The sequence below is a fragment of the Trichogramma pretiosum genome, unplaced genomic scaffold (assembly GCF_000599845.2).
Source record: "Trichogramma pretiosum strain Unisexual culture from Peru unplaced genomic scaffold, Tpre_2.0 scaffold19, whole genome shotgun sequence".
Classification (NCBI taxonomy): domain Eukaryota; kingdom Metazoa; phylum Arthropoda; class Insecta; order Hymenoptera; family Trichogrammatidae; genus Trichogramma; species Trichogramma pretiosum.
In genome coordinates, this window is record NW_019641707.1 from 2,240,405 (window position 1) to 2,253,408 (window position 13,004).

The 13,004-nt window shown below is 43.8% G+C and overlaps 1 protein-coding gene across 2 annotated transcripts; it reads right to left on the bottom strand.

The window, feature by feature from the left end:
- Positions 1-2,435: 2,435 nt before the first annotated feature.
- On the bottom strand, positions 2,436-9,789 carry LOC106650796 (venom allergen 5-like). 2 transcript variants are annotated; one of them, XM_014368996.2, is made up of 7 exons: positions 9,019-9,789; positions 4,983-5,101; positions 4,793-4,874; positions 4,531-4,694; positions 4,329-4,429; positions 3,326-3,420; positions 2,436-3,239 (listed from the first exon to the last, which is right to left on the bottom strand). In XM_014368996.2, the coding sequence occupies exons 1-7, from the start codon at positions 9,116-9,118 to the stop codon at positions 3,193-3,195; spliced, it is 708 nt and encodes a 235-aa protein (XP_014224482.1). In that variant the 5' UTR covers positions 9,119-9,789; the 3' UTR covers positions 2,436-3,192. The 2 variants fall into 2 exon arrangements, with proteins under 2 accessions (XP_014224482.1, XP_023318842.1); XM_023463074.1 differs by lacking the exon at positions 2,436-3,239 and having other exon boundaries at positions 3,243-3,420.
- Between the last annotated feature and the right edge of the window lie 3,215 nt (positions 9,790-13,004).

The window sequence follows — 13,004 nt, forward strand, 5'->3', positions numbered from 1 at the left end:
AGGCGCGAGGGTCTATGCGTTTTGCAAGGCAGATATATACACTCGGATCTCGCGCGTCCAAATGTATTTCGCCAAAATGCAAGTCTATACTTTATACTCTATATCGCGAGCGCAGATCGAGTGCGAGAGAGTAAGAGATAGATGGAGAGATAAGTAGTCCGGATAATTGACTTTGGTAATTCGATGTTTCGAGCGCGGCCCGAAATACGAAAGCTTTTATCATCGAACACGCAGGAGCTTGCTGCTGCCTATCTCTGTAATACTACTCGATATCGAACGGGAAACGTTGTACAACCTGACTACTTTAAAACGCGTATCGTATCGATAAATCACGGAAAAAAAGAATGCCGAGCTTCTGGTTTGCTATTTTAAATATTTAAGCTGAAAAAAGAGAGAGAGAGAATATAAAATTGGCATTCCTGCGTGTGGCAGGGGTCGTCTGCGTAGGCAGAAAATCAGGTGATGAAAATAAAATGCGACCCGGGCAAGAATAACTTGCCTCTCTCTCCCACTCGTTCGATTGATCGAATTCATAGGATCGTTCAAAAAGTGCAAAGCATTTGTCATGTTGGCCCTGCTATCGTCCAATATATATATTTATATATAGATGCTGTGCCATATGCAACCGGGAGAAAAGTACGTCCTGTGCGCAGCAGCAGGCGTTACACATCCCATATATACTCTCGATCATCATCGTATCTTCGGCGCGCAAGATTTCCTTCCTCTTTCTTCGCGCTCTCTCTCTCTCTCTTACTCTCGAAGGAGGAAGAAGAAGAGACGCAGCATCGAGTAGAGTGAGAGAGAGAGCGAGAGAGTAGCAACATGATTGATTTTTCCGTCGGCTGTCTTATCGACGAGGCGCCGCACATACGACGACGACTATATTAACCCTCTTGCAAAACTTTCTCGATATATACCTCGAGCCGTGTACGTCGAGTAGTATATATCGATTCATGCAAAGCCTACGTATACCACCTACACCCGTACGTACGTACCTTTACCCTCAGCTAACTTGGTCGTGTTCGTCGAGTTCGTCTGTGTGTGTATGCGGTATTCATATAATGTAGGGAGAAAAAAGTATTTTGCGCAAAAATACTGGTCGTGGAGCATCGAGTGCGATGTGCATACGCGTAGGAGAGATACGAATGCTCGATACGAGTATACACATAAGCCGATCACATCGAGCTCTATCCGCTCGAGAAATCGATAAGTCCCCACACACGTACACAGACAACTGAGGAAACGTCTTTCTCTCACTTTTTTTTTCTATACATGCATACGTAAGATATTTGGCGAACTCTCACGAGCCGGTCACGAACGCGCCCGGCACGTGTAAGAATCTCTCTATCTCGAACAAGAATTTACCGCTATAGTCGTCCGATATAAATAATTTGTAATTAATACAGACTTCGCGGTGCATATATTCATATGTAATTCCTGTATTCCGTGCGATTTAGTGTAATATTATGCAAAGATAAGTAGTGCATACGAGTAGTGTATGCCGCTCATTAATAGACAGCTATCTTTGAATCGGTGCTTCTCTCTTTTTTCTTCTCCTTTTTTTTTCCTCCTTTCGATTTCGGAACCGGTTGCGCCGGGTCGTAAATTTTCCCGCGTGGCCGGGGCAGCTGACCGACTAACTGATTTTAGCTCGCGACTTTTTATCGCTTTTTATTTATATTTAAATTTGGGGAAGTCTATTTTAAAAGCCTAGAGCCAATAAAGAATACTCTCATTATGTAATCCGTATTTAAACTGAATACTTTATTGATAAAAAAAGAGAAACAATTTACAAAATTAACAGGTATTGACTTATACATCTATATTAGTGGCTATACAGATGTGTTAAATAGATCACAATTATAAAAAAGAAGTTTTCGAGTGGGCTTCGATCGCGAGCCCGTCTTTTTAATACAGTATAAAGTTTTAAGAGCTAGTTAATTGATTTCTCGTGAATCATATTAAATATTATATATATATACATCGTTATATCAAGAACATCATTATTATCATTATCGTCGTCGTCGTCGTATTCGAGATGAAAATTTACCTCGACGCTGCGAGATCGCGTCCTTATCCGCGCGAGCTAGATACCGCGCGCGGATGATTCGAGGCTCGGCTTTATCGAGCTCAAAGCTTCATTACACACACAGCGATCTCGCTCTCGCTCTCCGGCGTATTACGCGTATACAGTGTATATAATACACATACATGAGCGAGCGCTTCGCAAGCTTAATGCACGGCCTGCACATACTACACACACAAGCGCGCGCGGGCACATCGGGCGCAAAACAATTAAAATCTAATGGACTAGAAGCACTGCGCGCCTCTCTGCTGCTGCTGCTGCTGCTGCTGCAAACTATTACTCTATGTACTATATCTATATGCGTGTTTCGCTCGTGTGCGTGTGCGGGCGGGCGGGCGCCTGTGTGCGTGTATAGAAAAGCGTGCCGAATATTGGATTCTATACGTCAAACGGCAATTAGGACGCGCGGGGGACGAGCGAACGCGTTTCCCGATCGCGCGCGATTGCCCGCGAGGAAGAGAGTGAGGGCGGATAGATAGTGGAGTACAATTTTTGTCGCTGCTCGGTTCCCGAAAAAAAACTCGATATCGTGACGTTATTGAAAATTACCCGCTATAATCGTATTTCGCGCGTGATCGGCAATGCGTGCACATTTATATACGAATTTCGTTTCGACGTCTAAGCACCGCTTCATCGATTTAGTTTCGTCGCGCGTGCGTGCGTATACAGCTGCGTACAGTCTCGTGCTCATCGCACTGCACTCGCACAAGCCGAAGTTCAACGTTAAAAGAAAAAAATGAAAAAAATAGAAACTGACACGCTCTTCAACTTTCTTCGTCTTCGTTTTCTTCTTCTTTTCTCTCCGGCGTCGTCTTTACTTTTCTTTTATTCTTCTTCACTCCGTAGTGTAATTTCATCACTTCAATATATATTGTCTATGTTTTGTGAGTGCGGGGCGTTATATGCCAGTACGATACAACACGGCCAGCTCCAGAATGCATATATGGTTCCACACATATGAAGGTACAGGTGTGTGCGTGCGTGTGTCGCCGCCGTCGCACGTAAGTCGCAGTAGACCCTCTTGAAGCAGTCTCGATTGCTGCGTTAGCTGCTATACGCGCGGCAAGAGCACACACATTTCTTCTCTCTCTCTCTCTATTTCTCTCCTAGCCGAAGGCGCAATACGAGCCCAAGGGATAGTAGACGTTGTGCGCTGAAGAGAGTGGAGCAAAAAAAATCAGCGTTACACCCACGTGTGCTTCATGATTTTTTTAACATTATTATGATGATTTTTCTTACTGCAGAGTCCGGAGTATTTGCTGGAGAACTCGACGCCGTACGCGTGACATTCCGGCCAGCCGTGGACGTAGGGCTTGATTCCGAGTACGTTGCCACTGTGGACGAGCAAAAAGAAAAAAATAAGAGCCACTGCTTTACTACGAGCCGTTAAGTTTATACGAAGCGCGTCGCAAGAGAGCGAGCAATTTCGCTATTCGATCGTTATGGCCGTCGTCGTAGTTGTCGCCTTGCGTCACGTATATCGTAGCCAAGCACGTGTGTGTGCGCGCTTACGACAGAGACGTTCGTTCGGAATATAGCATATATAGTCCAGTGAAAACTTACATGAAATTGCATTTTGTTGGGGAGAGATGAAACCTAGTCTACTTTATGTTTTTGGGTGCGCTGAATTCATTGCCGATGTTATTTTTTACCTAAAACATCAGCGTCAGGGTGAAAATCGAGGGTGAAAAAGTTTTTCGCTGATATCTCGCGAACGAAGCAAGATACAGAAAAACTGATTGCACCAATCGATTCCTGGTGAAATTTTACATCGAAATACACTTTAAACTTTTCAAGTGTCAGTGCAAAATTGTTCACAATATTGAAAAATTAGTTTACAGCGGTCGGCGGTAGTGGGGGCCGGCGACGCCGCGCTAGTATATCTATATATGTCGCTTCCCCTTCGCTGCCGGCCCCCACTACCGCCGACCGCTGTAAACTAATTTTTCAATATTGTGAACAATTTTGCACTGACACTTGAAAAGTTTAAAGTGTATTTCGATGTAAAATTTCACCAGGAATCGATTGGTGCAATCAGTTTTTCTGTATCTTGCTTCGTTCGCGAGATATCAGCGAAAAACTTTTTCACCCTCGATTTTCACCCTGACGCTGATGTTTTAGGTAAAAAATAACATCGGCAATGAATTCAGCGCACCCAAAAACATAAGGTAGACTAGGTTTCATCTCTCCCCAAAAAAATGCAATTTCATGTAAGTTTTCACTGGACTATATAGATATTTACCTGGGCCCATAATTGCAGACGTAGTTCTTGGTGTATCCGCGCCAAGGGTCGTAGTAGTACGAGAAGCCACAACCAACGGCGTAAGTCTCGCCCCAAATGACCTATCGAAGAGAGAGAGAGAGAGACAAAAAAACGGCGTTAATTCGCTAGAAAAATATTTACGAGCAGAAAAAAATCGGATGGGTGGATAGATGATGCTCACCTGAGTAAAGTGTCCACTGATCGGGCTGTAGGTGTTGCGATATAGGCGCACCTCGTCGAACCATTTGTTGATCTGCTTGCGCCACTCGGGCTCGGTGTCGAGCTGGGCCTTCGGTGGTTTCGTGGTCCAGGTGCGCGCCAAATTTTGCCCGACAAGGAAACGTTCTGCAAGCGAAAATCGACCGCCGTCTTAGTATACTGATTCGCGAATTGTTATACGAGAGAAAATTTTAGCCAGGGAATAGAGAGAGAGAGAGACTTACTGATGTGACGGGCACTGTCGTGATTCTCGTTGCAGTGGTCGGCCCATCTTTGAGCAACAGATGCCAATTCATCGTCCCAGACCTGTGGAAACATTGCAAAAGTCAATATCCCGTTTTACGACCAGCTGAGCCGTGTTTCGTTTATATATTAAACATCATATATATATATAGACTGCGATCGTATGCGTACCATTTCCATCATGAATTTAGCTCCGGGCTGTCCGCGAACTTGCCCAAGAGCAATCGATGATCTAAGCCTGTTGTGCTCCTCGAGGATTTCTTGCTTCTCTTGGCAGGTGACGCCTGTCTCTGTGGAGAGCAAAACAACCCGACACGATTAATAACATATTATATGCATAAATGTATTATTGAGATATGATCTTGTATATAGTAATATGAGTCACACGATGTGACAACTCTTTCTCGCTCGCGCAAACATATCGACTAGTTTCCGCTATATAGAACACGTTGTAATACAAATTTGCTTCGAAATTGCTCGTGCACGCGTGTAGCGAGGAGGAAGCTTCGCCGATCCCGAGTGAGTTACATCAAGGTAAATAGCGAATCGTCCGTTTAGCAAAAAAATAAGACAACAAAAAAAGAAGAAGAAGAAGAAGAAGGAAATGGGAAGGAAAGAGAGATAAAAAAATTGCAAAATTACTTTCATGTCGCGTATACTGCATGTAATAGGACATTGAAAACGCATTGATAAAGCATCCGATCGGTTTTGCGCGCACACAATCCTCGAAATAATGTAAAATTTATCATTCCACGTAAATACGAATGTGCTTACGCGCATAAAACATTATTATACAGATCGAAGCGATAACTGCTCGTTCGAGGTATCGCGTATACGTATGTGTATCGGAAAAGTTTTGCCTTTCATTATGTCGCTCATCGTAAAAGGCGATAATCCGAAGAGAATACATATAAATTATTAACTCTACATTACTCGATTATATGCCCATCACGAAGTCGTAAATATGAAAAGTATCAAAGCTGCAAGTTGGTCCATTAATAATTTATTAAAAAAAAAAAAAAAGAAGAAGAAGAAAAAAAGATGCCGGTCGCGCGAAAGCATGGACAAACCAGTCTGTGCCTTGCCTTCCCTCCTCTCTACTCTCTGCTCGTTCTCGGCTCGTCATTATTAACTACTTCAAGTATCTATATACCGCCTGCGCCTGTTATTATTATGCTACACGATGGTCAATCCGCACAGAGTTCACGCATTTCCATGCCGAAGTCAAAGTATCATCATGCAGAGTATTAAATATAGACAGTGAGAGAAAGGATGTTGTAATTGATTCCGATTCCCTCCGGTCACTCGCTCTCTGTGTTTTGTAATTTTATATTCTTAGCAACCTTGATGCGAGAGCTGTGACTCGCGAGAGCATACCGAAGAGAGCATATCGGAATTCGTGCTTGACACTGTCCGCCAAATTGGATTATATTAATCAATTAGGTCTTACGAGAAATCATCACCGAGGCAAAAAGTAATTTTTTCTCATTTAATTCATATATATTTATTTCTCGTATCGCGAGACGACGACAACCACCCGAAAGCAGTAACACTACAGAGCCACGAAAGGAAAATTACGCTGGAGCAGCAGCAGCAGCAGCAGCCAAAGGGTCACAATTCAGAGTACGAGGGCAGGAAGTTTGCGAGCGGTCACGAGAACTTTCTTGGAATTTATCGTGTCAGTTTCGCTCCGTGAGTGCAGCAGCAGCAGCAGCAGCAACGCAGCCGCCTCCACCTCCCCCGCGCGCGCGATGCGAGTTGCACGTGCGATTATGACTCGGAGCTATGATTATTATTGTATATACTTTCTCAAAAGACCGGAGCTTTAGGCGCGCCCAAAGAGTACGGTGCACTTGATATATACACCCGCACCTAAGAACAAGTATATATAAGGGTCGATTTGACCTTATAATTAATGTGCGTTTAAGCGACTTTTTTTTCTACGCGTACAGCACCAACTTCTTAAAAAATTTTTATTATGTTCGAGGAGTTCGTTAATTTTTTAAAGTTCGCAGAAACTAAAAAATAAGAAAAAATAAAACACTACTCGTCGCAAAATTGTTGAAAACGTATAAGTAGTTGCTTTTGATTTGTCGAACGACCGACTGGGTATGTACGTAAGAGGGTAAAAAAAGTCGAATTAGCTCTTGACAAAGTTTCGTCGCCGGTTAACGTGCGCGCGCCGCGGATTTGATTTTCCTCTCGTTGGTCATTAAAATACGATAACGGCGACCTTAATCTGCGGTCACAATCAGAGAGAGAGAGAGAGAGAGAGAGAGAGACTGGAGAGGGATCGAGGGAGAGCAAGCTACCAGACTTTACAACGCTTTTATAATAAATATATACATGTATTCTTTAAGACTCTCGACCTATAATCTCAATTGAAACGTCATTAAAATACTCAACACCTTGAAAATTCGCGCAGCGAGCGAACGCGTGGTGAATTTACTGCAAAGTGCAAAAATTCGCAGACGGTCCTGCGCAGGAACACACACGCGCGCGTCGACCAAAATATAATAAGCGTGAAAACCCAACGCGTAAACTCGTCCAACCTACTTTTCTTCAAATATAGCCGTGTCGTATATAATAACAAAGGCGGCGGTGGCGAGCAAGCTTTAGACTTTGTCCTCTCTCTCTCTCTCACTCGCTCGCTCTCTTACTCTTTCTGGCATCCCTTTGAGGTTTGGGCGTACGCGCGAGGAAATTTTCACAAAACTGCGTAATACACGCTTTCGTGTGTGTGTGTGTGCAGTGTATACATAAGCCCTGGCCCGTGTCTGCCTGCCTGGCCTCGGTCTGATGCTGCTAGCTGCAGCTGATTTCCGGCTGCAGATGCGAGAAACCGCAACGAACGAACGAACAAACGCCGAGTGAGTTAAAAATAAAGGAAAAAAATAAATGCAAAAAAAAGCTAGAAGAATTGGGCTAATCTGGGGAAAAATACAAAGCCGCAAAGTATACGCTGCGGCGCGTGAAAAGCGGTTGAACGTGCGGGGGTCAAGCTCTCGATATTTTTATCGCGTTTAGCGCCTATTATATATGGCGGTATTATGCATGAGGCGCTTATAAGAATTAAATAAATAAATCGTCGATTCCTGCTAATCGGGCCACGAGGGCTTGGCTACACTTGCTCTCGCGTATCCGAATTCTTCTGCTCCTCTTCTCTGTACTCTCGCGATATATATATAAGTATTGTATAACAGTTCGTCATCGGGCGAGCTTATCGGTCGATCTCGGATCCGTTTTATGCATATGGAATAGTCAGCGTGCGACCACGAAACTTATCGCCGTCATCGCGCGCGGTTCTTAATGGGTCATCGGGTCGTCGGAGCGCGCGAGAGAGAGATGCCGTTCGCGCCCAGTTTTCCTTTGTTGCTGCCGCTGCTGCTGCTGCTGCGATCGGAAAACGCCGATATATCGATGCGGCGCGCTCCGATTTCCATCACTATAGCGGACGCCCGTCCGTGAACCATTATTATTGTTATTATTATTATTATTATTATTATTATTATTGTCGAGTAGTACTTGTAACGGCAACGCTCGCACATTTAATTCTGCGTGCTATATCTATTTGCGTAATCTATTGGAATTTTTAACCAATCAAAAATGTCGCAATTTAGCCAAAGATTTATATTGTTACTCGACCTTCGCGCCGTTGTCATCAATATCAAAGTTGAAATTGAAGTGGTATACGTACACGGCGAGTACCACACGCGAACGATGAATTATTGAAACGCGTTACCTTGGCTAATCGGTGATTCTCGGGAGATCTCAGGGTAAATCATCGTCATCTTTTTATCCAGGAAACAAGAAGCGCAGAAGTCAGCAAACACGTAAATGTACGCGAAATCGGCTTAATTGAAATTCATTATCTCGACGCGCGAGTCCTCGCCATGATAATAATTGCATGACTTGGTCGGAGGAAAAAATCAAATGTAAATAAATAAATAAATAAAAATTAAAAAAGAAAAATTATGAAGTAAACAAAAAAACCCAGGAGGCCCTTAGGCGCGAGTATCGAAGACGATTAAGAAGACGTAAAAAAGCCACCGCGTGACTGTCGCGGCTGTCAGCTCGAATGTGCTCATCCGATCGTCTTACCGGTCGTCCTTCGACCGGATATTATGTTTACGCTTCGTTGTACTATACGTTCGAGAATCGGCATGTGTGGCTGCGGCTGCCACCGCATGCATCGTGTTGTACTTACTCAGCAGAGTCTTTCCCGAGCAGGCCAGACAGCCTGGCGCGCTGCCGTAAGTCCACACCGCCAGCAGGATCGCTACCATTCGCATCGATCGGCTCTCCATGGTATACGTTTGCTGATCCTCGTCCTGGAGGTAGGCGACGATAAAACTACGAGTAGAAGATGGAAGTACACTAGCTGCCGTCGATGGAGCGACACATGTGATGATTGTTCGTGTAAGAAAGGCACTGATAAACTCCGCCGATTCGTATACTCGCGAATATCGAAATTTAAGAAAACGAGATCGAAAGTAAAAGTGATGATTGGAGATCGAGAGAACAGCGCCGGTGTCGCGTTATCGAGCAACTGCCGATTCGACTATGGACCAGACCACGTTTTATGTGTATATATACTCAAGGCGATTGATGCCTCCGCACATTATAGTCGCTCCCACTCCTCCGCGGGCCGACGCGTGTGAGTCGAGCCGGAGCCGCGACATTTTTTTCATACGCGCGTATGTGTGAGGATACTTTTTTTTTGCTGCTTCCTTTTTTAAATCGCCGACAAGTGCGAGGCAGTGCGCGCGCGTCTTCGTTCGCGCTCGCTCATTGGTCGCCACGACGAGAGAGACGCGATAGGCCACCGGGAAAATATCTCTTTTCACGTGTGAGATCGCCATGGTGGTAGGGGTATACATTGTTGACGATTTTGCCATCGATTTATGTATTTTTTAAGCGAAAAATTTCCTTCGGTGATTTTCAATTAAAGAAAAAGGAGACGAGGAGGCAATCGAAACGAGTCTTCTGCAGAGTTCTCGTTGTAATATCTCGTCTCGATCTTTCGAGAATGCGATTTGCGGTGTACAGGGTGTTTTATGATCAATCGGATGTCTTTGTTGTTTGTTATTCAGCACATTTTTTTTTAATTGACCATAATTTATAAAATTTATTTGTCAATCTTTTAACTGCGGGTTTTTCTTTGAAAAAAAATATATTTTTCGAATCGAGCCAAGTATAGAAACTATACGAGGTTAATTTTTCCGTGTAACCACGAACTAATTGCCTCGATGCAATTTGCGTAGCGTCGATCGAGATTCTTTTCGCACACAAGTGTGACGATCGCGACATCGGAACGAGATTTATGTAATAATTATTCGAACCTAGTAGCTTTTAACGTAATTCAATGATTTAGGCATGCTCCACAACAAAAAAAGAATTAACGAAAAGAACTTGTTTTATATCTGATTCATTAAAACAAAAATTTATTCAAACAATCATCAGGTTATTTAAGCGTGCATACGACCCGCGCGTGTATCGTCGTGCTCGGAGCAATAATCATTAATAATCCTATCAGCAATAACTTCACCTCTTCTATTTCGGATCGTTTGATGACTCGCGATGACTCTCAAATTCGTTGATCTGCGCATAGAATTTGATATAGCCCGTAAAGATAACAAAACAAAAAAAGGCAGCGCGCCCAGACGATATTGAAATTGATGGCACGCGTGTGGCCCTCGAGCAACGAACAATAAGAAAAAAAAAATGAAAAATAAAAAAAATAAAACAATGTGGCGCGCGCGTTGATGGTGTCGACATGGATATGTATAGCTCGCGTTTGGCACGCGTCGATGCCAATCTCATCGCCTCGCGCGAACGCGCGCCAGACAAGAGAGATAGAGAGAAAACATTTTCACGCTCGACTTCCATCAACAGGTTGGCTAAAAGGGTACAGATGCTTAGTTCCTCTCTCTCTCTCTCTTTCGACATTGGGAAAGCAGCGTCCGTTTAACGGAGTACCAATACCTATATACGTGCGGAGATGCACTTGTCCCCGGTGGCACATAACAGATAGAAACAGATAGAACATCCTGCTTCCAGCTGACCAATCGATCTTATTGTCTTGGCCCGAGCTGCAGATCTTTGTTCGTCCTGACCGCGCGGGTCAAAATTCCCGTTACACTTGCTCGGCGGCGCAGCTATAGAGCACCTGATTTATTTAATTTGCGCCCAGCTCGATCTCGAGCGATTGAAATGCTAGGCATATATGTGCGAATGAGGTGCGACAATTTTTCCCGGAGCTCGAGGCCGTAAGTCAACGCGCGATACATAATACGCTACACGGCAATCATATTTTTTCCACATACAAAGGGGAAGTTTTCGAGCGCGCAATCCGTGCTGGATAGAGAGAACGACACGACTGCGAAAGCTCGATCAGAGCGCGAGCACGACGCGACGAGTTACAAACGCACCACCGTGTTGTAGTAGTAGAGGAAATTTCATTATTTTCAAACTAGGACAGCCAGCGTGAATTAGTAATGACAATCGATCCCCTCGAGCTCAGCAGCAGCTATATACGTATATAATATACAGTACGCGACCCAGCAGCAGCAGCAGCAGCATTGTATTACAAGCCTTTGTCGCATATTTTAACGGATCGATTCATCTTACGACAAAAAGTCTTCGCCCGTCGCTTCGTTGCACGTTGACCAGAGTAAAATTGAAAAAACGTTTGACTAATGCCACGCGTATTTGTTCTCTCTCGTTCGCGAGCTTTTGCGATTGCGCTAGTCCTAGCAATACTGCATACTCTGCTTTATTATACTAATGTGTAGCGGTCGTATCATGTATGACGTTACACGATTATACCCATAATATTGACAAATGATGGACGTGAATTGACGTATCGGCCCTAACAGGCGCATATAATATACAAATAAGTCCTGAGAATTAGCTATTCGTCATTGTTGATGAGACTGCCTCACTGATGGAATCATCGTGTATTAACGCTTCGTACGTAAGAGCCCAGAGGCGATGTTTGCATTAATTCGACTGATGGTCCGCCGGTATGCGTGTCCGCCGCCGTCGAGCTGGTTCTACGCTGAATTACACGAATTGGGCTTAATATTTTTCCCACAGCGAGCGGGAAAATCTCAAAATCTCAATTATAGGATATTACTACCCCAGGCCGGGAAAAATAGCAAGTCCCAAGACTCGTGTAATTAGCATCCGTAAACACGTGTTTTTTTTTTGTAACTTGGGCCTGTTCAACATTTTTTCTACCTGGTGTCCCGAAAATGGCTTTTCCTGCTTAATGAAAGAGAAATAGTTTCTCTCGGGTCGTTGGTATGAAAAAATTTCTCGATTCCAAAAATTGTACATGCAAAACGATAAGGATGATAGTGATTCACCCGATTTATGACAATAATTTTTTTCTCTCTCGCATTTTTAACTCGGCTCGGATCTAAAATTACGCTCGCAAATGAAGACTTAAAGATCGCTGAACTTTAATTTATACGTAATACTTACTTAGTCTTTAAACTCCTTAACCTATTACATAAATTGCTTATAAATCTGCTTATAAATTGTCAAAATAAAATTCTCCTTTTTTATTTATTTCTTTTTTTAACCAAAAATTCATTCCAGCGCGCGTATAAACTAATTTTGTCCCACTCTTGTGATATCATAACGTTATAAATAAATCATGTATAAATTTCGCGATTGCCTCGAAACGAACCGTTTGCATAACTAAGCGCTGCTGCTGCTGCTGCCGATGCTCATGCGTGCGAAATGAATATTGTATGTGGAGTTGAGAACAAGCGAAGAAGAGATCGCTATATTGCGCGTAGAGATATGTTAACCCGATGTAATATAATGTGTGAGCCGCGCGACGACGACGACGACGACGACGACGAGGCCTCAGCACGTGCGCGTGCGACTATCACCTTTTTGTTTCCTACTCTCCTTGGCTCGACTTGATTATGGGCAATTTGAATGCAATCTTTTTTTTTGCTCTCGCGCCGTCTTGGTCCAACGTGCCTACCTCAAAGTCCGCACGTGCGCCACACACCATGAGTCGAGCCTATCACGCCGGTGAAGATTTGTTTTATGCATCAGATTAGCGCGTGGACCCACGCCACAGTCACGCCCTACTTTGCATTACAATACCCAATAAACGATCGACTTTACGCTATGGTTGATTCATCGACCGTCAAAACTATATTATGTTAGAAA